At 53.0% G+C, this 24719-nt stretch overlaps 1 protein-coding gene across 2 annotated transcripts; it reads left to right on the forward strand.

The window, feature by feature from the left end:
• On the forward strand, positions 1-24386 carry LOC147201918 (nuclear receptor coactivator 3-like). Of its 2 annotated transcripts, none has more exons than XM_086117004.1 (23): positions 1-132; positions 11383-11453; positions 13226-13330; positions 13448-13608; positions 14710-14810; positions 14926-15100; positions 15192-15383; positions 15533-15619; positions 15832-15975; positions 16191-16338; positions 16432-16877; positions 16995-17911; positions 17996-18116; positions 18186-18416; positions 18907-19119; positions 19197-19320; positions 19424-19595; positions 19750-20121; positions 20441-20575; positions 20708-20954; positions 21418-21610; positions 22246-22480; positions 22562-24386. In XM_086117004.1, exons 3-23 carry the CDS (start codon positions 13245-13247, stop codon positions 22574-22576), a joined length of 4515 nt encoding a protein of 1504 aa, XP_085973130.1. In that variant the 5' UTR covers positions 1-132; positions 11383-11453; positions 13226-13244; the 3' UTR covers positions 22577-24386. The 2 variants fall into 2 exon arrangements, with proteins under 2 accessions (XP_085973130.1, XP_085973131.1); XM_086117005.1 differs by having other exon boundaries at positions 20453-20575.
• Positions 24387-24719: the final 333 nt, after the last annotated feature.

Genomic DNA, 24719 nt, shown 5'->3' on the forward strand with positions numbered 1-24719 from the left:
CGTGGCTCTGCCCACAAGCTGCCTCTCCGTCTGGGAGTGTTTCCCATTTAAACAAACACGGTCCTTCCGAAGATGGCGGAGAGTTTGTAGAGATGTAAAAGAAACTGTTTTTCAATGAAAACGTCGAAGCGGGTGAGTTTGTTCGAAATATTTATTGTCATCAGTCAGCGAGTGACTTTCGAACCCTGTTGCTATCGTGTGCTCGACCGAGTAAAATTGTCACGGAGGCAGTTGGTGTCGCCCCGTTTCCGAAGCAGACGGTGGTCCCGAGGCTGTCGCGATACAACGAGCCACCTTTCCTTTCCCAGTTCGCTTTCATTTGCGAACTGAATTCTGCGTGAAAGGCAACCGTTTCGCTGCACTGGCTTTAAATAAAATGCGCGTGTCCGTTTCCGCGTGTTTACACGCGCGTTCCGTGGATACAAACTTTAGCGTATATAAGGTATCTTGGTCGCCGGATGCAATCGGATCGCCAGGACTCACCGGCGGTTTATGCGCGGGACGCACTTGGGTTCGGTTATTGTTTATCTCCGGCACCGCTTGACATTTTACACAACACAACGGGATGGCTTCGGCGGCAGTATTTTTAGCCGGCCAGCTTGACTTGTCCTCCCTTCGAGTGGAACTGGAGAAATGGTCTGCTTACACAGCTTGTTATAACGCATCCGTTTTGTTGTGATAGGTTATAAAACGAAAGGCTATATTGTTTATTGTCAACTGGCACCACATCACCCCCGCATAACGTGCATTGTGCTCCTGTCGCAGTTTTATAATTATCGTCGCTAATATACAAACGCAAATGGCAGCCAATGACACACACACACACACACACATATTGTGTGTGTGTGTGTGTGTGTATATATATATATATATAGAGAGAGAGAGATACACACAGTGTACTGTATATGTGTGTGTGTATACAGTATATCTAGTATATATATATATAATTATTTTTTCCCCATAGCTGACAAGCAAACATGAACTGGCTCAGTCATCTCAGCCGGACTCCATAGCATCTGTTATTTATTATTTGCTGGGCTTTACTGAGATTGCATACGCGTGTTTGTAACCGTAGGCATCACGGCGTTTGATGTCGGTTGGAACTGCTGCCAAATCACGCGTAGAAGGACGTTTGGTTGGATGTGCGCGAGCGTGAGAGGGAGGCTGTAGAGGAGGGGGAGCTGTCCATTTGCTTTTGGCCCTCCTTGGACACAGGTTCTTCTATCTCTCTATAAGGTGGAAGAAGACCCAACACCACGTCGTCTTTTCTTCAGTTTATCACGAGGGAGGCAGATGCAGAGAGATGTGTCTCAGCGCAGGGGAGATTGAACACTTCAGGAGGACGTGCAGTGTTGAGGGCGGCCAAAATGTCGGGCTCATTTGCTTCTCATTGACCAACAGGGCATCGCTCGCATCACCGAAATCAACGACACTTGCCTTTGTGTCGTGCGGCGCGTGCACGATTGCGCCTTTTAATTTCATTGAGGAGGAAGCGCACATGCGTTTGACCGGTTGTTTTGCCATTAGAAAGCCTTGATTCGTTAGCGGGCACGTGTGGTTTCAGTTGCAAATATGGCAGCATTGGAATTTAAAGCGCAATGCTGTAGTTTCCACCCCCGACTGAATGTACAAGCGGCCCTCCGCCAAATTCACTCAGGAGCAACATTGGCCCCAGTTCGCTTCACGTTGCTGTCAGGAAGTGCATTGACACGCGACGCCAAATTAATTTGATGTGATTGTGTGTGCGTGTGTGCGTAAAAACCTTCTGAGCACTTGTCATTCCTCTTTGCTAGCAGCCACCTTGGCCCGTTCCTGCCCAATTTGCATCTGCCTCCGTGCAATCAAAGAACTCGGAATCCAACGCCGTCATAGTCCCGTTTGGCCTCGTCGGAACTAAATTTGCTCGCCTCTTCCCGCTTATGTGAGTCGATGCAGAGAAAGTCTGCATATAGCAGCCACGTATCAATAATGCAGCCGTTTCAATTGTGTCTAGCTGGCAAATGAGGACCGGCGTTCCAGAGCTGAGATGCGCCGTTCATTTTGAAGCGGACGGAACATCGTTCCTCATGCCCACATGGCTTGCATTTCTGAAAGTGGCAATTCCGTCCTCTGGCCTGCCTCCGCTCATATTCTTGGTCAATGGAGCCCCCCCCCCCCCCACGTCCCCCATTCTCTGTCCTTTTATCTCGCGCTTTCTTTCTCCCTCACACAGGGTGTCAGGCTGCGTTAACAATGAATCAATCTTTGGCGGCATTCTTTGACTGCAGATGGGCTGAAGAAGCGAGCGCACGGGATGCGCGGCTTTGGCTCTTTGTCCGTCAGCCCCCGTGCTCTCAATAATTCATTAACTTTGCACTTTCTCTCACGAGACCCGCAAAAGTCGCTCTGCGCCGGCCGGCAACTTCTTTGCTGGCGTCAATGCCCGCAGATTATCGCCGTCCAATGTCGTCCCGTCGCCCCCGCGTAGCTCTTGCTTTGAACGGTTTCATACGCTCGCTTTGCTCTTCATATCACGCCCACTAAACGAACACATTTACTCCGCCAGCGCCCGTGCACTGTTATTGGTACTTTTGGCATTGCGCAGTCGGTCATTTCCCACATGGCTGTTTGTGCGCATCGATCCCTGTTCTCCCCTCGGGTTCGTTCAGTGCACCGCTTTGAGGTAAAAAAAAAAAAAAAAAAGGTCCGAATGTTCTGAGCTGGTTTTATCGCCGAGTCGCACACTCTTAGTGAGGAATATGTGCTCAAGTCTCAGTGATGACTCAAATGGGATCAGCAGAAAGGTGCTTCACTTTGCCTTCGGATGACTGCGGGTTTCCGAGTTTGAGCGATATCAGCAAGAGGTCACGAGAGCGAGCGCAGAGCCCGCCGCTTGAGTTGCGGCGGCTCCGTTTTTGACGGCCGTCTCTGTCAAACTGCATTTTCTTTCTCCCGGAGTGTTACTCTACATTCCTCAGCACAAACCGAGATAACGTTCAGTTTCATTTCACGCAACTCGTCACGTGTTCTTTGTGAGCATTCTCGAAGATGATGCCGTCGTCCGCGTAGGCGAGCGTGTGCGTTTGGACTAAATGGACCGAAAACACGCACCTCGGAAAAGCCCCGTCAACACGTCTGCGTGCACATATTAATTAGCCGACAGGTGCAAGTTTGTTCTCTTCAATTTTCCACTTCCCTCTCGGTCCGCACGCACTTGGGTGTAGTTACGCACTTGGGTGTAGTTCGATCGTGCGCCACACTTGCTCTGCTCCTTTCGCTTTTGATTTTTCCTTCAAGAACGATGTGGGCTCCCGCATGTTCTCAAAATTTCCCCGTGACAAGAAAAATCATGAAACGGTTGGCAACTGCTTTTCAAACATTTGCCACCCCGAGCGGACCCTGACGAGGCCGTTCCCTTTTTTTTTTTCCTACTTTGTCCTCACTTTAGCGGGGGCCTCTTGTCTTTACGTCGAGCCGTTTTGCCTCTTCTGTACAATCGGCCCATGAGACACACTGTTGACATCATGTTCACGTGTATCATTTTGTGTTTATTTCCCCGCTGTCCAAATGCGGTCCGTCCTCCCATCCGGACTTTATCTTCTTGACTTTAAAATGAAAAGGTCTTTTTGGATCCCTGGTAAGTCCTGCGCAGAGACCGTAGAAAGCTAGCTAGCTAGCGCGCACGTGCGTGAAGTGTATGCCGCACTTTGACAAAGTATGCGCATATACTCGCTCCACCCAAAATATACGCAAGAGATACTTCCAAATCAAGAAGTCGCCCGGAGCAAGCGTGAGTCAAGTGCAGTATGGCGAAGGTGTTTCCGCGCGTTTTCAGTCCGCGGAATGAGTGCCCGTAAATAGCCGATTGTCCCCCACGAGTGATTTCACTTTGGAAAAAGTGAAACAGTGTGGCTCTTTCTTCTCTCTCTCTCTGCCGCTGCCTGCCCCCCATTTTCATCTTCTCACTTCTCGACAAGTCACCACCTCTTGGTTTTCTTCTGCTGCCCATGACAACGATCGGCTCCTCTTTCTTGTCTTCATTTGCTCCGCAATCTGGGCAATTTGCTCTTACGGGAATACGGCTCTCCTATTCAAATATGAAAGGATGGAAAAAAGATACGAGGGACCACTTTGTTGTCGGTATTGGTTCTGTATTAATAGAAATATATTTAGCATAGCGGTAGCCAATTCGACCCCGCCCCAACCGCCATGTTCAGCAGACTTGACCTTAAATTAATTACCAGAGCGTAAATGACCTGGTCGTCGTGACAACACAGAGCTGAAAGGAAAGCCCGATTGTATCCCCCAAATTGAAATCGGACTCCCTGCACTTTTTTGTCAGGCACAAGCGAGGCGGCGTTGCGACTTGACCTCGGCCTGTATTGTTTCAAAGCGCATTGCCGTGCGTTAATTGAAAGCGCCAATCGCTTCCGCTTTTGTATTCCGCGTCGTACTTTGAGCCCTTACCGCGACCGCGTTTCGGTTCCGGTTTCCCAGAGTTGTCCTCAGTTCGCACTGTTTTCCAAAAGAATCGTGTCTTGTGCTCACTCGGTCGGGATGTTGTGATCAATAGTTGTCTTTTCTTACGGGCGCTCTTGAAAAGGCTCAACAGGTAGTAGGTTTGCTCCCTCCGCGTTTGTCCTCTTCAGCTAAATATAGAAAACAAGACAGGCGTGTTTCCACCGCTGAAATATTTACTGCGACTTCGCCCAAACAAGTGAGAGTATGAGGAGAGCGAGCGCCTCATACCAGATTGTTATTCACAACTCCGAGGAAGTCGCACAGACGCCTGTCGGAGTCGGGTCAAGTGAGGCGCTGCAGTTTTTTTTTTTCCCTCAAGTGGCATCTGATCGAGCCCCTGGAATCCCCTCATCTTCAACCCTGCGGTGATAGCCCAAGTGTCAGGCAAGCCCAGCCATATGTGGGCCACGCACGCTCCTCCAAGCCAAACGGCCAGCCTGAAGCAATCATTGCACCCAATTCCACTTTCTAACCGGCAAGCATTTCGGAACAGTTAACTCTCTGTAGTCTTTGCCGATTGGACGGACGCGAGAGTTTATTGGCAGAGGGGGGGGGGGCAAGAGCTATGTCCCCCGCCCCTCCCTCTCCTTGCCCTTCCTCTTTAACTTCAACTCTCCCTTTAACTCCCCACCCCCTCAGCTCAAGAATGCTCATAAAACGAGTTCACCTGAGCAAGCCGGGGGTTTGGGGGGGGGGCATCCCCCCCGACCCACTTTTGCGACTATTGTCAAATCCGAGCAGACCTTGTTGGTGCTTTGTTTATAAGAAACGCTTTGGGGGAAGAGACAGAAAGGGCGACAAGTTTGGTTTGTGTCCTAACTGCTACCAGATGCTCTCTTTTTGGCAGCTTCAAGTGGGGCGGGGGGGAGCGCGCAACATTTTGAGATGAACTTTGCAACTGCTGCGTGGATTTTCTCCGTCCTCTGTTTTGCGATAGCGCCACGCTAATGCAACTTGCAAGCGCTCAAGTGGGCTTTCTTCTTTTTCTTCTTCAGCTTTGCAGAAGGAAGTTCTTCCTCGTTGATGTCATTGTCGAGGAAGCAAGGCCTTAGCTTACGTCTCTCTGCCGCGCGCTGTACGGTTAGCTTCAGGTTCTCCGTCCATCTCTCGGGCTGCTTTGTTGTTGAGACGCGTGTCCAATTGTTACTCGATTGCCACCTTGGGTCAAGTCACCGACGATCCTCTTTCACGTCCGCCCTTCCCGCTTTAGCGTCCGCACACCGTCCGGTGCCGTCCGCCTTTCCGCCGCGCGAGCAGCGTGTCGTGACAACATCGGTCTTCAAAGTCACCCGAGAGCGTTCTCAGATTTTGGAACTCGGCGCATACACGAGGCGACCCGCGTTATGGAGAAAATGTAAGACTCGTAAGTGCGTCTTTTGGTCGTGAAAATCCCGTGTGTTGATGTGCGTTCTCCATCGGCTGCTCACGACCAGTTGAAGAACTTGAACGGCGGCGCAGGCTTAATCGTACTTGAGATTGGAAAGATTTGTGTCACGAAGTCCAAAACAAAAGCACCGTTTCATGCAGCAAAGGGTGTGTGCGCGCGCGCTCGCGTTCCTCTGTCCTAGTAATCTCCGCCGCCCTTTTTAACTTGTTCTTTCTTTGAGCGTTGCGCGGACAGAATGAGCGAGAGGACAAGGAAGGCTCTCCCTAGATTCCCGAAGTTGACTTTTCAGGTAAATTGGCCAGTCTTTCTCTGCTCTTTGCCTTCTTTCTCGCTCTCTTTTTTTTTTTAATCTTTCACTCTCTGTCGACACATGACAACTGGCCCGTTCAAAGAAAGGAAGAGAGTTGGGAGCCTCGGCCGGGCTGCAATTGTCAAAGTGGCGTCAGAACCATCTTTTGAGCAAAATTCTTTGCAGGGGTCAGAGTTCACGCGCTACACTGTTGCGCCGCGATTGGCTGAGGAAAGGTGAAACGAAAACCACAGTCAACTTTTGACCCCGGCGCAGGAGCGCCGCAGGAACGCCCAGCCTCAGCTCTGGCACGGTGGAACAGAGCCCGCTCTCTTCCTGTGTTTACTCCACCGATCCAACGGGAACGTGGGGGGGGGGGGGGCTCCGCAGCGCAGTGTGGGCGGAGAGAAAATGCACGGGGAGAGAACCGGTGCGGCGCTGCAGTCTGAAAATGACAATGTGAAATATGGAGCCGCGCGGTTCTCCATCCGAGAAACTCCCCTTTTGGCTCAATGTTGCGCTTTCGTCGTCGGAAACGCCATCGAATGTCAATCGTGGCCGACACGTCTTCCCTCTGAGCGATCCGGGGCGCCGGCAGATTTTTCCCGTTGCGCATGCACAAGGGCTTTGTGTTATCAGAGTGGGGAGCGTGAAGGCCGGTCAAGCCCCGGCGCTCTGGCTGCGCTGATAAAAGGAGAGTTAGCCATTGATTCGTGTGTGTGTGTGTGTCTTTTTTTCCCCTGTACAAACACTTGTATGAAAGCAGTTTTCTTCTGCTTTGAAATGTTCCCTCTCCGTTGCTGCCGTCATCGGTGGACCCCGAAGTTAAAGCGTCAACACAACCAAAACAAATACGAGCTGCTTCCCCAACGCGCTGCTGACGGAACATGAAAGCTGAAATGCGAAAGTGCAACAGCCGCCATTGAGCGCACTCGCGCCATACGAAAGCGTCTACGAGAAGCCGCTGGTTCTTCCGCACGGCATGAGCGGCGACGACGCGATATTGACAATACTGTACTGGCAGTGACCAGGTGACACGTACGAGCGATCTTGCGCTGGCACCAAACAACGGTCAAGTCCATCCCGGGTCCGGCATCCGACTTTTTGGGCCGGTGGCCCTGTCGAGCTCTGCCGGAGCCGTCGCTGGCCCTGTAGCTTCACTTGCAGCGGGCTTGAGTTTTGTTGTCAGCCCGCACGCACTCGTTGCATCTCGCTTGGCGAGCTTCCATTTTTGTCGCGCCCGCCGCTCCGAATCAGCCAGCGGCACCTTCCTGCAACGATTCGGAAAGGTCCGAGCACGGAAGGGCGCGCTGGCCCGGCGCATTTCCGAGCGGCAAATAAATGCGGCGACGTTGTCGATAACGTTTTGGGTTTTTCTGGCTTATAGTCCTGCCGGTTCCTGCCGGGGTGGGGGGGGGGCAACAGCCCTCCGTCTCACAGAATAGATCCGGCTCTGCACTTAACGGCCGTCGAATCCTATCTCCACCTTCAGAACCAAAAAAAGAACAAAGTGTTCATCGCAATTGGTTCATTTGTCTCTTGGAATGTAGAGTGCACCGTATCTCAACAAATGTAGTCGTCGCAATGGCAGCATTTTTCCTGCCACCCTCCCTTCACCTTTTTTAACTAACCTTTTGCGGCCCACCCGGGATGTAGTTTGGACACCGCCATCACTGACCTAAAAGATTGCATTGAAATGTGCGTCTCTGGTGCGCCGGCGTCCAGCCCAGCTAGCTGAGGCGACCTACGGACAATGAAGTCGTCGGCGAACCTCGCAAATGGTCTTTGTAGTGTTTTTTTTCATGTGGAAGGCGTACCCAGAGAGCACAGGAGGAACCTGCAAACTCAACACCGGACAGCCCGACACAAAAGTGGAAGCGAGAAACTTGGGGCTTGGGTCCGCTGCACAGCGGTGCCAGTCGACCAGAAATTGGGTGCGGGTTTTGTGAAGTTGCAATCGTGCGTTCGTGTGCGCGCGCCCCAGTTTGTTTTGGGCGTGTCCGTGTTTATTGTTGGGCCACAAGTCATTGTCTCGCAGGGCTCAAGTTTCAGCCTTTTATTGCCGCCGAGCAGGAATGTCCTGCGCGCTCTTCTGCTACTGATGGCGTGACACTGCTGCCGATCTGAACTTTGCAGCGGGCGCACAGCCAGCGCAGCTACAAAGTATGGGAGAGGAGAAAAAAAAAAAGAAGATCATTTGACAAGAACCCAGTCTGTTGTGATCAACTGACTGATTCCTGGTAGCGTCCTCGTCAACTTGCACAATCTATCATCTGTAGTCTTGAAATTAGAAGCAAAACACAAATGTTTTTGTTTTTTCTTTTTAGCAGGGAGAGTCTCCGAAGAAAAATTGTGGTATTTAAAAAAAAAAAAAACAGTCATCACAAATCAATCATCGTGCTTCGAAGAGGTAAACGACTCAAGTTTTTACTCGCACGACACCATCATAGAAGTCGGAAACAAGTTTTGTCGACGCCGAGAATTGACAGCAACGATACCAAATCCATCACCTACATACGGCAAAATACACGACCGACACGGGGAGTACAGAGCGCCGTTGTTTCTCAACGGCTCTTGCTCGTGCCGCCTGGCGGCGTCTGCGCCGTTCAAAGTTTTGGTGGGTGCCGCGCGGAGGGTCCCGGTTGCCAGGCTTGCCGTGCGCGAATGCAGTGGGCAGAAACCAAACTTGAAATGTATCCGGTGCGCAAGTGGGCGGATTTGCGCGCACCTTTCCAAGCTCATTATCTCGAGCGAAACTCACACAGTCCTGTCTGTTAGGCACACGCTCAAGAATGCCCATGACCTACCCGGAGTCAGGCAGGTGCCGTCACTCCTTTCCATCCATTGGAAAAATCAGGGAAAGAAGAAACGAGTTGGACTTGATTGCTCTCGCTCGACCGGCTCAATAAACATTCCTACTCTCTGTATTTGAAAAAAAAAAGGGGGGGGGGTCGCGGTATAAACCGGTGCAACAGCGAATATAAATGATATAGCGGAAGAGAGAATTTGGTCGCTTTCTGGACGCAGGCTTTTGCTGAGATTCGAATTGTCCTCAAATTAAGATGAAGATATCCGTTATTTGTCCCACACTGGGGAAATTTACAGTCTGCAGCAGCAAATTTGCGGGGTAGAAAGAAGAAAAACAAAGTGTTTGCATGCACAAAAATAAATGTAGATAGAGAGAGCTGTGCACAGTTCAATATAAATATAGATATAGATATATACCTGTATAAGGTGGCTGTGCTAATTACAATTGTTACTAGTTTTTCCCGTATTTTATTTTCTATTTAGCAGCCTGACAGAAGTCGGTTGGAATGTATTTTTTTTTATGAATGTATTTCTTTTCACCTTCATATTTCCATCCGCAAGACGGTTAGCGCGTCGAGCTCACAGTGCGGAGGTCGTGCGTTCGATCCCGACTCCGGCCTCCCCCGTGTGGAGTTTGCATGTTCTCCCCGGGCCCGCGTGGGTTTTCTCCGGGCACTCCGGTTTCCTCCCACGTTCCAAAAACATGCACGCCGGGCTGATTGAACACTCCAAATTGTCCTGCGGTGCGAGCGCGGATGGTTGTTGCTCTCCGTGTGCCCTGCGATTGACTGACAACCGGTTCGGGGGGTGTCCATCGCCTACTGCCCTGTTTTCATCCCGCTCACATCGACACATTTTTGACTGCTAGCCATGTAGAAAATATGAACAGCGAGCGACTGATGGCTTTGTCACTCGGACGGAAGACACAAAGAGCCCCTCAGCCGCGGTGCCCCGGGAGCACACCCGTTTGTCATCGGCCGTACGTCCCTCCTGCCGTACTGGTGGCGTGCGATGAAAACGTGACAAAGGGTGTGAAACGTCGTGGTCTTGAGCACGAGCGGGCGTCGTTGACATCGCGCTTGCGAGCGTTGAAGATAAAAGAAGCATGCAAAGGTTGCCTCAGAACCTTTCATCATTCGGAAGAGTCGTCAGAAGACGTCGTGACAAGTCATTTGAGCCCCCCCGAGTGCGTCTCTCTCGTACTGGCAGCCCTTCATCAGTACCCAAAAAGTAGCTCTCGGTTTCCAAAAGCTCGGTGACTCGTGGTCTGGACAAAATCAACTTTGATGGTTCTGTGCGATGTCTGTTTTATTCATTCATTTATGGCCAAAGAACTTCAGATTGCCTTTTTTTTTTTTTGGTACATTTTACAGAAAGAGAGCACTTTCCCGTCATTCTCCCCCTTCAGTTCTGGAGCGGTAGCGTGAGCTCAGCGACAGCTGGAGGCTCAGGAATGACTTGCCACGTATTCACTTTTAATTCTTTTGGGGCGGAGGCTTGGCTTTTCCATACATGCGATGGGTATACGGATAGAGGACAACGGTATCGTGTCGGAATGACCTCGCACCCAACATTCGGCAAGCCCCCTCGCTGCCCGTCTTTAAAACTCGTCTCAAAACTCATTTGTATTCGATGGCACTTGACACGGCGTGACTCAGACTTGATCTTCAGTCTTACTGTTTGCTGCTTTCTACTGGCTCCGTTATTTGTTGCTTGTAAATATGATATTCGCTCCGTGTGCAGCCGTGCTTGTTCTAGAAATACAGCCGAGTCGAGGTATGAACGAGGAGATACAGAATCCGTTGTTTGTGGAACCTGACGACGCTTCGTGGCTGGCGGGAGGATGACGCTGCGAGCGGCCCACTGAAGTTGACCTCCAAAGTATTTGATAGCAACTCAAGGTTGTTCTTTTGTATCTTGCGCATTCTGGGAGGAGTTCCCTTGCGTCATGCTCGTCTTGACCGTGCGGACCGCCGCCGATGGCACTGGCTCCAACTTGCAGACGGGAAACCCGCCGATGTCCCGTCGCACGTCTGTCGGCGCTCGGGGCCGCTTCCTCGGCGACCGCGGCGACGAGAAACTCTCTTTTCGGTCAAAAGAGTTTCCTTTTGACCGAAACTCTTGCCTGGTCAAAAGGAGAGCGCAACCCAAAACCGGTCGAAAGAACCGGCCGGCCCCATGCAGGCTGTATGTAAATTGGCTGGATGACACGGCGGCGGGCACACTTCCAGGAAAGGGAAGTGATGACGCAGTGGAACAAGCCGAGCAATGAAGCAAACAGGATGCGACCCGCTGTGGCTTTCTTGCTAAATTTGAGAAATGGTTGATCCCGATGAATTGCCGTCACGTTCAGCGTACGCAGACACCGTTGCATTTGAGATCTGGTTTCTTTTCTCAGGCGGCGACAGCACACTGAAGTTGCCCAGAGAACCCGCAGATGGCGCTGAACTGGGGATTTTACACATCAAGGTGAGCATATCTACGCGTTGGGAAAAAAATGAAATACAGAGTGCCCCACAAAATACGAACGAAAGCTCGGTCCTCTCCTGGCAGGCTAAATGCAACTTTGCTCAAAGCAAAGTTCACACATTGAGCCGATTTATACCGGGGGATCGATTGATAGATCCGTCGTTTTGTTTGTTTGTTTTAAAGAAAAAAGCATTTCGACATTACCTGCAGTGTGTAACTCAGAAAGTGGCCGAGCACACTCGGCCTCCGCTGTTTGTTTCAGAGTGTGACGCTGTCTGTGTGTTGATGTCATGGTTCCGCACTGCTGTAGAGGTGAGCCCCCCGTCAGAAACCAGGGAGGAAGGAAGAAAGCAGGGAGTTGAGCCCAAGGCAGCTAGTCCTAGTGGAGCAGAGCAAGAGAATATTCGCCCTTGGTAGGAGAAAGGTCGACGGGCAAGCGCCTTTCCGGTTTGGAGCGTGGCCGCCGCAGTCGCGCCGACGCGACTCGTGCGGATGGTCCGTCCAGGTAGTCACGGCGGTGGCGGCTGACCCGGCCGGCCGCACGTCCGAGCCTGCGACCGCGGAGCCGCTCTCGCGCGCAGCTCCGGAATGAGCCGGAGCCTTTTTGCCCAAAGGCCGCTTGTTCCCGCGCATTGGCGCGCATGCGGACGCCGTGTCGAGGTCGCTCTGCTTGCGCAGCCGACCGAGCGCTGCGACGGCGGGATGAGGAAGGAGGAGTGACCTTAGCGGCCGGGTCACGGGGCTTCCTCCGGTGTGACCTGAGAGGAGGTCAGAGACATAGAAAAGGGATGAAGCGCAGAGTCACCAGATCATTCGGTGCGTAATCGGGTCCGGCACAAATGAGCCTCCTTTTCGATGCTTGGAGGCCAACTACAGCTGGCCGTTTGCGCAGTGCAAACGCGGGTGTGTGAATGGTGTGATGCTCCACCGATGTGAGGAAAAATGCCTCGACAGACGTGGGCTTTGGCTTTGGCGCAATGTCAATGTGAGTGGATTGAAGCGAATACCCTGTTCTCCATTGGGGCAGCGAGAGAAGGGAGGGGCTGCCCGAGGACGGCAGCAGAGAACGCGGCGAAAGCTGAGTCAATAGACGGCATAAAAGGCATATTTATTTGCCGGTCCCTGAAATGCGGCGCGTGGCCTTGCCAAGGACCAAGTCCGGGCTCCGCGCGAGACCGAGCAAACCGCGGGCTTTCACCCGCACAGTCGGACAGAGGCGGGCCGCCCAAGAGATGCCTCGGCGCCCCGAGCGTTCGTCTCTGCGGCGCGCCTCGGCGTGTACGTGCGCCCGAAAGGCTTTGTGCAGCGGCGTCGGCGCCGTGCGCCTGCGTAGCATTGTAGCGGGCGAGCTGGCTGAACGCAGGATGACCCATCTCCCCCGAGGCTTCAAATCACCGCATCGTCATCGGCCGCTCCTCACAGTGGAACAGATGAGTTTTCATTCCCGTCGAGAACCGAGGCTGCTTTGCTAACTGGATCGCCTTCCCTCATAAATCAGGAGCAATCTGCTCTTCCCATGGAAGTCGTTTCATTTATAACATCAGTTGCTTAGGGAGGTTGTTGTTGTTGTTGTTTTTTTACCTTAACTTGACACCAGGCTTGCTTGGCCTGCGGTTTCAACATATTTTACTGAGATCAGAGAGCGCCTTTATCCTTTGATCAGATTGTGTAAGTGCGCTTACACCCCCGCCCCCCTCCCCTTCAGCGTTTGACTTATCAAACCCTTTGTATGTGAGTGGACACGCGTTAAAGTTGCGACTGTAAATTTCCAGGCGCTGAGATGCTCTGACGATGAGTGGCATAGGAGACAACTCGTTGGAGCCGCTGTGCTCGGACCGCAAACGCAAACTGTCCACCTGCGACACGCCTGGCATCGGGTGAGTGAAAGAGCACTTGGGCGCGTTTGTGTCTTTTGCGCCGCCGTGTGCCTTGACGGGGCGATGTGGTTGTCTTGGCGACACGTCTGATTTCCCCCCCCCCCGGCGCCCCGGCAGGTGTGACAAGCGTCGGCGGGAACAGGAGACTAAGTACATCGAGGAGCTGGCCGAGCTCATCTCCGCCAACCTCTCGAACATCGATAGCTTCAACGTGAAGCCCGACAAATGCGCAATCCTCAAGGAGACCGTGCGGCAGATCAGACAAATCAAAGAGCAAGGTACCCACCCGCTGAGCGCACGCCGCCGCCGCCACCCGCACGCGACCGACACCGCAAGAGCGCCAGATGCGATTTGCGGCGGCCTTATTTGTATCTGGAGAGCTGAAAGCGAATACGGTTCCAATAGCCTTCCGCAGAGCAGATGATGCCGGCGATGAAGTGGTGCTTTTGGTTCGTGGCCAGGCCTGGGACGCGCAGCCGCTTAGCAGTTGCTAAATGGGCACCAGCAATCCAGACCGATGCTTGGTGCTGGGAGACGCTCTTCATCTGAACCTTTTGCCAAAGCCCGCTTCCCACTCGCTCGGAAATCTCTCTTGCCCGCTTTCAGGATCATTTTGCAAATCTGACTCGGCTGACAAGTTGCGAAAAGATCTGAGAACTGGCTGTTAGAAGGGTTCAGTCATGGAGTCCGATGGCCCTTTTCCATCGCGCGCGTGTCGGGCCAGTGCCCAGGTTAGCACCCGTTCTTTCTTTTTTCCACCGCCGAAATTTGCTCGAGCTCTCGCTTCGGTGCATGAAACTGGTGCTTAAGATGGCCCCAATAATGCGTCGAGCCAGGCCAAGTTTTTTTGGTTTGTTTTTTGTTTTTGGGGTGGAAAAGGAGTCCCAGCCGGTTCTTTTCCTGGACCCAGCAGCGCTTAGCCTTTGGCAGGCTAAGCGGAAGGGGACCCTTTTTTGGACGCGTCTTTTCGTCCACCCCCACATCCATAGACAAGTGACATCTCATCTTCGCGATCTCAGCCGAGCGGTGAAGCGCAAAAGGGTATTTATTCCAAGGTGACTCTATTTTGTGTCTCACTCAGCACTTAAGCCCGGAGATAGTCCGACTATGTTGAGGGCCGTCCAACAAAGTCTCAGACACATGCTCCATTTAAAAATAGAAAGGTATGCCAAGCATGCATCTGGGACTTGTGCTGCCACCTGCTGATCCGGCAAGGATGTGACATACGAGTTGAAACTTTGCGACGGTGAACAATATGCCAACTTTAATGCGTTCGGAATGCAACACGGACATTTTGGGGGTTGAAGAAGCCTTGAAGAAGCTGACACGACGCGAATGACGCTTTTTGTTTCTGGTCGCTGTCCAACGTTTCTCTTCAGGCAAAAACTCTTGCAGCGCCGACGATGTCCAGAAGGCGGACGTGTCCTCCACCGGTCAAGGGGTCATTGACAAAGACCACCTGGGACCCCTGCTTTTACAGGTGCGACTCCCACCCGGGCGGGCCAAAGCGTCCCCTTCGCCGCCACCGCTCGCGCTCGGCGAGTCGGCGCAAAGGTCCGCGCGTTCCCCACGTCTGCGCATTTTCTTCCTTGCAGGCCCTAGACGGGTTTCTTTTTGTGGTGAACCGAGAGGGAAGCATTGTGTTTGTGTCGGACAACGTGACGCAATACCTTCAGTACAAGCAAGAGGAGCTCATCAACACCAGCGTGTACAACATCATTCACGATGACGACAGGGAGGCCTTCCACAAGAATTTGCCCAAATCTGCCGGTGAGCCCCGAATGATGCGTGCGAATGGGCACGCACCATCCAGTACAACGCCTCAACACGCGCAGCGGTCATTTTTGATGGCTTCTCGTAGGTCCGAGCGGGGGCTCGTGGGCGGGAGAGGCACCCAGACAGAAGAGCCACACCTTCAACTGTCGCATGTTGGTCAACTCGGTCCACGGTCACAGGCGCGGCTTGTCAGAGGACAGAGCCGGCGGACAGCGCTACGAGACCATGCAGTGCTTTGCCCTCACGCAGCCCCGGGCCATGATGGAGGAAGGGGAAGGTATCGATGTCGAGCGTCTTTTCCGATCATCGTAATCATGAGGAAGTAGGATAGGAGGTTCCTTTGGCTAGATCTGGAACGAAGAACGCATTCATAGTCTCATCCAAATGCAACGACGGCGTGCCCAAGGATGTTGTCTCTTGATCCAGATCTCCAGTCGTGTATGATCTGCGTGGCCCGACGCATCACGGCACTCGAGAGGACGGAGCGCTTCAGCACGCGTCACGAGCTGTCGGGTAAGCCGTGCAACCGTGCCGGGTCGAAATCGAAAATCGACTGGACGCCAAAGCGTCTGTCTGGCTTTACTTGTGCCGTTCCACCGTTCCCGTACGCGCTCTGAAATCCGTTTTTTGAAGACCGCGTGATGGCGCGCACCCAAAGCTCCCTCGTTCTTCCTTTTGCGTGCCTGCCGGCAGCCACGCCCTCATTTGCTGTCCTGCCATTCTAGGTAAATTGATTGAAATTGAGCAGCACAGTACTCTTCACACCACCATGCGCCCCGGTTGGGAGGACCTGGTGAGACGCTGCATCCAGATGTTCCTCAGCCGCAGCGACGGGCAGCCCTGGTCTTACAAACGCCACTATCAAGATGGTTTGTATCTGGAAAGTTGCCCAAATTCACAGTGCCCTCGGACCTGTTGTTAACGAGCAGAGCACGCTTGACGTAAGGGGGGGTTGGGGGGGGGGTCAGGGTCCACCCCTGTGCCTGTCGCCGTCGAGACCGGAGGAACCGCAAGAAAATGTCGAATGGCCGCTTCGTTTGCACGGAAGCGTAACCCTCGGTTCGTTGCGTCCCTTTCACGACAGCTTTCCACAATGGCCACGCAGAGACGCCTCTCTACCGATTCTCCCTGGCCGACGGCACCCCCGTCACAGCCCAGACGCGCAGTGACCTCTGCAGGAATCCCAACAGCAACGAGCCCCTCTCCTTTCGCTCCACACACTTGCTTCAGAGGTGGCCCAAGGGACATTTCGCACCCAGTCGCGACGCTCTTTGGAGTCGTCGAGCGCGCGAGGGTCTCACCGTATTTTCCGTTCCATCTTTCAGGGAGCAGAATAGCTACCGTGGCACCCAAGTGGGAGGCGTTAGGCCTCAAAGCCTGGCTGCGAGCAACCCCAACCAACAGATGAACGTGGCGCTGTCTGGCGGAGGCGTGAACTTGCCCTACGGCATGGCGGAGCAGGGGAGAGGGGCGCCCCCTTACCGCATCAATCAAATGAACCCCGCGCATCCCATGAACGCCATGGGTCCCATCCATCCCATGAGTTCCATGAGCGCCATCAACCAAATGGGGCCGACGGGCCACCACGGCGTGCATCAGCACCAACATCAACAGATGGCTTCGTTCCACGGGGGTGGACCTGGAGCCGGCGCGTACGGCATGGGAGTGACCAGTCCCCCCCCGCTGGCCGGTCCCGGCATAAACAATGTCATGGCTTCGCCCCGAGTCCGAGGAAGTCCCAAGATGGGCGCCGGCCCCTTCTCTCCCGGAGGTAGCGCTCGCGTCTCTCGCTCGCTCGCCCGCCCGCCTCCTTCTCTTTCGGCGTCGTTAAAAAGGCCCAATCTGCGATCGGTTCCACCCGAGCTCACCTGCTATCGTTCTTTTCTAGGTCTGAATTCTCCCATGAGCTCCGGTCACCCGGGCAACTCGGGAGGCGGCGCCGCGACTTTCTCCAGCAGCTCCCTGAATGCCCTGCAAGCCATCAGCGAGGGCGTGGGCAATCCGCTGGCGTCCCCGAGCGCGCACAAGCCCGACAGCTCGCCCAGCGTCAATTCCACCAACCAGGCGGCGGGCGCACCCTGCAAATCCGGCCTGCCCTCCCACTGCGAGTCCAAGAGCCCGGGCGGCTCCCTGGGGGCAACGGCCGAGCAGCATCCCCGCACCCCCTCCGGCGAGTGCGCTTCGGACAAACCGGACAGTCAGGCGGCCAGAGAGGCGGGGCCAAACCCGGGAGAATCAAATCGCCGGGCGCCTGACAAAAGCCACAAGAAGCTTTTGCAGCTCCTCACATCCCCGGCAGACGAGCTCGTGCCGACCAAACGCCCCCCGAGCTCCGGGCCCGGTTCCGGTTCCGCGCCGGATGTCAAAGACGCCGCCGCCGGCGTCACCAGCCCTTCCTCCTCGACCGGCGCGCCTTCCTCCGCAGGCGGCGGTCACGGTGCGGTGTCCTCCTCCGGCAACGCGGGCCACTTCGCAAGTCAGTCGCTGCAGGAGAAGCACAAGATTCTCCACAAGCTCCTGAAAAATGGCAACACTCCGGACGAGGTGGCCCGCATCACGGCCGAGGCCACCGGCAAGAGTAGCTCGGAGTCGCCCGGCGCATCCGAGGCCAAGCAGGAGCGGCACAGTCCCAAGAAGGAGGTGTCCCGCGCGCTCCTTCACTACTACCTGCTGAATAAGGACGAGGGTGCCGATATCAAGCCGAAGCTGGAGGAGCTGGAGGCGAGGGGCGCTCCGGGGCCCGGGGTCTCCAGCTCCGACGGCCACTCGCTGGACGGCAAGGTCAAGCTCGAGCCGTCCGATGAGGTAATAACGGCGGCCTCGCGTTTGTTTACCCTTGGTCGGCGCGCTAAACGTTTTTGTTCCCCCTTCCGCGTCCCGACCATTCAGGCGGAGACCCTGGAGACCATCCTCGGGACGAGGAATGTTTCGGCTTTCTTCCCCGAGCCCGATTCCAGATCGGGAAAAGAAGTCGGCAACAAACAGGGAGTACTGCCCGACAGTTTCCTCGGTAAGACCAATTTCAACACGTGGTCGTTGGACTGCTAGCGAGCCTCGGCGCCGTTCTCGTTTGCTTTAGAAAGAGATCGAGGCGCCGCAACTCCAGCTCAGCGAGGTGCCTGTCAAAGAGCCTTGTCTGTGGACGCTAAGCCGATGGGTGGAGAGGCGTCGCTGGGAGTTGGCTTGGCTGGAAGAAGGAACGTGCTCTGTCCCACGCTCATCAAGCAAGAGAACACGGATGCACCCATCCGACCTGGGGGGGTTCCCAACGGCTTTCCCGGCGCGTGTCCGCCCAGAGGCCATCCAACAAGTACGTCTTTTTTTCTTTTATTTTATTTTTTTTTAAATCAAGCCCTGGGTTACTGAGCACAAACAGCGAAAAAAACATCGTGTGTAGAGCAGGGGTGTCAAACTCATTTTTGGAGTGATGTCTTCCCTCAGAGGGCCGTTATGACAGTAAATCAAAGAAACGTGGAATCGTCTCATCGTATGATTACTTGTATCCAAGTAATGATGTAGTGCAGGGCCCCCCCCCCCCCCCCCCCACTTCTTGTTTGAGTGTAAACGGGGTGACAAAATGATTGGAAAATTTCAGTACAGATCTGAGCAAATTGACACATGATCTGCTGATGTGGCGGGGCAGATCTGGCCCCCGGGCCTTGAGTTTGACACCCATGACGTAGCCCTTGGCCGCACAACCGAGCTGTAGCTATTCCGCTTCAGCCCGCTGACCTCGGCGTGTCCCAGGGAGTTTCTGCTGTTGACGCTTGTTGTCCTTTGTGGACGCTCGTCGAGCACAGGAGGCGTGGTCCGAGGGGCGGGAACGCCTCAACGCCCTCCGATGGCGGGGCCGGGGGAATGGCTCATGCAAAGATCAAACACCAGCCCCGTCACCGGACCGGGTCACCCGGGCATGGGTCGCTCCGGTCTCATGGCCGGAGCCATGCTCAACCGCTCCAACAGCGTACCCGCAAACACGAGGTCCATCCTGCAGCAGCAACTTCTGGAGATGGGTAAGTCCGGCAAAGTCCGAGCGGGATGCGCAAGAAGCAACCCGCGTAAATTGCACCTCTCGCTGTCCTCGTTGTAGGTACCAATGAAGGCAACGTGAGTATGAGCCCGTTTGGCGGGCACGGGCCCTCACCCCGGTCCCCTTCCTGGCCAGAGTCTGCCATAGGGATGGAAAGATCACAGAGTAATCCAAGCAGGTCCACGTGAGTCTTTCTCAGTTGCTCTTAATCACCGCTCGTAGACGGCCGTCGTCGTACCTTTTCGAACATCCAACGATCAGAGCGTTGACTCCAATTTTGGCGACAGGGAACCATTTGGCAATTCGCTACCGCAGCTCGCGTGCCCCGCGGCGAGCAACGAGGGACCGAGTGACGAGCGGGCACTTCTGGATCAGCTGGACTCTCTGCTGAACACCGCCGACGTCATTGCGTTGCAGGAGATAGACCGGGCCCTGGGCATCCCTGAAATAGTGGGCCAGGTACGAGTATTGTTAAGGATGATCGGACCCTCCCCAAAGAAAAGTCTCAATCGTTGGCACCTGCTGATAATTTGTAATTCTGCAGCGTTTCACGCATCGTAATTTATCGGCTTCTGAAAACGGCCTGACTCCATTTCTCCCCTCTTTACCTCAGAACCACGGACCCGAGGGTCATCCGCAGGCCCGCGATCAAGGACAGTCTCAACCGGCCCCCTCAGAGCCTTTCACGGGGCCCGACTCAAGCGTCGGCTTGGAGCAAAAGCCCGCGTATGGCCAAGGCTATCCCGGGCCACCGGGACCCGCCTCGATGGGCATGCAGCCCGCTTACGGCGGCAACGCAGCGCCAAGCCAATCTCCTGCGGGATACAACCCCTTGATGAATCAAATGGGCCAGGCCGGAAGCTTCCCGGGAATGGGCGGCATGGCGGGTCTGGGTAACCCCCGTGCCAACATGATGAGACCCCGCATGATGACTGCCAGCAAGCCTCTTCGACTGCAGCTACAGCAGAGGCTTCAAGGACAACAGGTGATCCCACTGAAATCTTCATGAAGAAATTAGTCGCGTACTTTTTGGGGGCATTCCTTTTTTTTTTTTTAGTAAGATTGTAAGATCGACCATTCGCGGATAGCTACGCCAGGTCGCAGAGCTTCTACGTGCTGGTCCATTAGGCAATACAGAAACCGCAAAAAGGACTTTGGTAGTTACCAGCGCTGTGGATTTAGGGCGGCTGTGGCATCAACCTTACGTAGGGTGGTGGTCTAGCACGTTGGCCAAGCACCGTACACATCAAAAGTTATTCCCTCCCCCGAAATGAAGTCTGTTTTAAAGTGATCTCATATGACAGTTTATGAACCAGACGCGTCAAGGCATGAAGATGGAAGGGAATCCGGCCATGCGGCCTGCCATGCGCCCTGCCATGCAACCCGGCATGCAGCCCGCTATGCGACCTGGGATGCAGCCCGGAGGAATGAGCGGTCAGGTGTGCCGTCAGCCGTCCTTCACTTTTAATGGCCTGCGCTTATTTTGCACCCCTCGCCAAAGTGGCGCAAAAGGCCTCCGCTCTTGTTAAGTCGGCCGGTGTGTTTTTGTTTTTGTTTTTGTTTTTGTGCAGCCTGGTTTCCTGAATGCTCAGATGATGGCCCAGCGCAGCAGGGAAGTGATGACCATGCAGATGAGGAGGCAGCGAATGATGATGCTGATGCAGCAGCAGCAGCAGCAGATGCAGGCGGCGCAGGGGGCTGCCGCAGGATTCAGCCCTCCTCCTAATGTCACCGCACCAGGAGGAATGGACAGCGCCATGGGAGGGCCCGTCATCAACCAGCCAGGACAGCAGGGATTCAACTATGGCGCTAACTATGGTGAGTCGGTCCAGACCAAAGCAAGTTTGTGTTTGAAGAGTCGCCGGGGTCGGGAAAAGGCAAGAGTTTGGGTCCCCGCCAAACACGCCGCCAGTGGAGCTTTTGAGGGGCATGAAGAGCTTTTGCCTCTCCGTGCCTTTGGGCCTGCTTGGCTGAAGAAAATGGCATTTGTGCTTCTTTCAGCATCCTGCCTTCTTTTTCTTCTTCACGTCAGTCACTGCATTTGTCATGTGTCTCTGTCTTGCTTATGGTGGCTTAACGTCTTCGCAGCGGTTAACTACTTTTTGCAGTGGTAAGAAATGTGACTGAAAAACATTTGCTGCTTGGCCACTTTTTATGATGCTGACAGTTTTCCTCCAGATTTGCTTGTTTCTTACGCGAACAAAAACAACCTTTCTTGGGCGTTTTCTCTGCCGTGTTGATGTTCAAAGTTCTGGCCCTGACTGCTTTGCCGCACATGCAGGTATGAACCAACAGGGAGAGCAATCGTTCATGGCTCCCAGTAGCAGCCCACCGCAAAATATGATGACGGCGAGGATGGGCGGTCCCGCTCAGAGCAACATGATGTCAGGAATGCAAGGAAATCCACAGGGAGGCTCCATGTATCCGTCAGGAGACATGAAGGGCTGGCCGCAAGGTGGAATGCCACGCAAAAGGTACGTGGTGCCAATGTCACGACACTGTCCGAGAGTCAAAGTCATTCTTGGCTCAAGGGGTTCCGTTGTTCGTGTCATCCATCATTTGGCTTTCAAGGAGACATCTGCAGTCTCACGCATTATTAGTATTTTTTTTTTTTGGGAGGGGGGGCGGCCTCGCTGACCATGTCATGGGTGAAGAAAGTCGGAGTGGTGGTGGTTGTGACTTCGAATTAAATTAGCCCCACTGTTGAGGAAGAGTTGAGAAAGTTGAGAAACTAGTGGTACGTGGGCTCCCTCCAGTGGTTATTTCCTAGATTGTGACACAGGAGGTTCCGGCCTGATGCCAGCCAGAGATATCCTGAAAAAAAAAAACAATTATAATAATACTGTCAGAAATAATTTGAATGACATTTTGAAACTGCAAAAACAAAGCCTTTGCCTGAATTTTGTGAGCAGGTAGGCTTTCTATGCTACCGTATGTAATGTCGGTCACGGTGGTGGCACATGAAGAGCAAAGTATTTTGTTTTTGTGCCACTTGGAATAAAATAGTATTTCCCAACCTTCCGCGACCCCAAATCGGTTGCGCGCAGTGCAAAGAGTTGGAGGGTATCTACGGCGCATGACTCAGCGGTTCTTTGCATCCTTCCTGCAGCTCGTATCCCCAGCAACAGTTTGCGCAGCAGGGGAACCAGGGCCAGTTTGGGAACATGATGATGAACAACTCCCTCGGCAGAACCGGCGCAGTCGGTGGTGCCGGTTCGGCCCAAATGGGCCAAATGCGGGGCCAGATGCAAAATCAAATGCAGGGCCAGATGCCGGGACCAATGCAGGGCCAGATGGGCATGAACCCGATGGGAATGGGTCGGATGCCGATGGGACCTGATCAGGTACTCCGATTCTGCCGATGTTTTGCAACACATCTCATCGCGCGTGTCACATCTCTGTCTTTTTTTCCCCCCTCCTCTCAGCAGAAGTATTGCTGAGGGCATGAGCAGAACACGGTGAGCCTTGCCACCAAGGTCTGGGCCCAAAGAACATCTAAACATTATTCTCCAGCATCTAACATGAACGACATCGACACAACACACTGCTCATCCTCGGGATGAATTTGTGCCAGGTTGTATCTCCAACTGGAGCCTTGCACTCTCATGTTAGGATGCGCGCGCGCGTGTGTGTGTGTGTGTGTGTGTGTGTGTGTGTGTGTGTGCGCGTGTGTAAGACTTGGAGATGGCAGGCAGTGTTGAGCAAAACGGGGAGCGACGGTACAACTGGCTCTGACTGCACTTTACTTGGAGGTTTCTGGATGGAAAACCATTGATGCAATATTTCCTCATCTTTACAGCCTTACGAAAAATTTGATGCCTTCACAACAATGGGTTTCTTTTTTGATATCATTTTTATGGTTGCTTTTTTGTTGTTGTTTTGTTTGTGTGTTTGTTTTTAATTGTCTGGATGCGCCTCATGCAAAAGTCATTGGAAAATAGAAGCACACTTTCTTCCGGTATGCAGATTGGAGCAATAATGTCTATGTTTTCGTCTGTAAGTGAGCATCTCAACCTCTGTTCTAAACAAGCAAACGGTACTGCAGTATTAGATGTCTCAAACATCATCTGTGAATAGGAATTGTACATATTTGACAAAATATATCAACCGTGATTTTTCAAGGCTTATTATTGCACAAAGAATGAGACTGGTTTGTGTTTTGGGGGGGGGGGGGGTCCACGAGGTCACAGCTGATTTGGTTAAAATTTTTTTCTTCCTTTCACACCTTTCCAAATATTACAGGTCTGACGGGACTTCCCTTCCTTCATTTGTCTTCACCCTTCCCCCGAAGCCCCTCCCACCCCCACACTTTAAACGCTGTAATTTTTTGTTTCTGCGAATGTGTGTATTTCATGTCTTCGCGAGGCACTTTTAATCGTGACAAGGATCTGATGAACTGAAGGCTTGAGCTTTTGGATTGTGCTCTTGGAAAGCGGTGCAAGTCTTTTTGGACTGTCAGTCACGTTAAAGCTGTTTATGCCAGGTGACGTGCGGGATGAGCTTTGGTTGTGCGTTTCACTGCAGTATAACGAGGACGTCAACAAACAAAAAATGGGCAGTTCACATTGCCTGCGGTCCTCACATTGTTCTCCTTCCGGCTTCCTCTTTCTGTGGCGCGTATTTTATTTTATTTGGGTGTTTTGTTTTGTTTTTAAGCCATTTTGTCATTTTCCATTGGACTCTTATTCTGCTCAATCTACCTTTTCAACAAGCGCAATCCAAAGATAGTTTTCCACATCTTTGTATAGTTTTTAAGGATTTGGGTGTACATTTTTATGATATATCATTGGTTTTTTTTAGATGGTAAATGGGTACATATCATACACCTGTGAACGCATATGAGGGTGATATATTTTAGTCATAGGCGGGACGTTGAAGTTGTTCGGGGCTCTGTGCGGGAAGGATTTAGAAATTCCCCGCCGCACAGTTTTTTGTAAAATGCAAATAAGCAAGGTTGAATTCCTGTTATATCAATGGCGCAAATCCAACTTCATTCGATGCCCAGATTTTACTACTTTGGTGGAAAAGAACTTTGTAATATTTGAATGAAGTGCAAAGCGACGCAAAAGAACATGAATAGCTTTGTTATTTTACAGGATGTATATTACGGAGGGTGTGGGGGGGGGGGTTCAGTTGTTGATATTGATGTAAATACAAAATTCTATTTAAACACGTTGATTGCGAATTTATGATTATCAGCGGGCACATCAGCTGGTATATTATGTTTACAAAATAAACAAACGAAACCACTACCTGTCCATTTATTGTAGAATAACCTTCGGTTCACATCACGGTGAACCGGTGGCAGGCGCATCTGCCTCACAGGCAAGAAGTTCAGGGTTGGAAACGCAGATAAAGGACAAGCGGTTAGAAAAATGGACAGATGCAACGTTCGCCTGAATAACAAGTACCATACGTGTGTGTTCCGCGGGAGATGATCCGACGTCGTCGTTGATCGCTGGATGCCGGTGACGTAGAACAGGGGTCCCCAACCGCCGGGCCGCGGACCGGTACCGGTCCTCGGGGCATTTGATACCGGGCCGCACAATAAGAATTTACATTAATTCCGTCGTATTTATTTTG

Source organism: Hippocampus guttulatus, chromosome 8 (assembly GCF_054856545.1).
Source record: "Hippocampus guttulatus isolate MCC_2025c chromosome 8, RoL_Hgut_1.0, whole genome shotgun sequence".
Taxonomy (NCBI): domain Eukaryota; kingdom Metazoa; phylum Chordata; class Actinopteri; order Syngnathiformes; family Syngnathidae; genus Hippocampus; species Hippocampus guttulatus.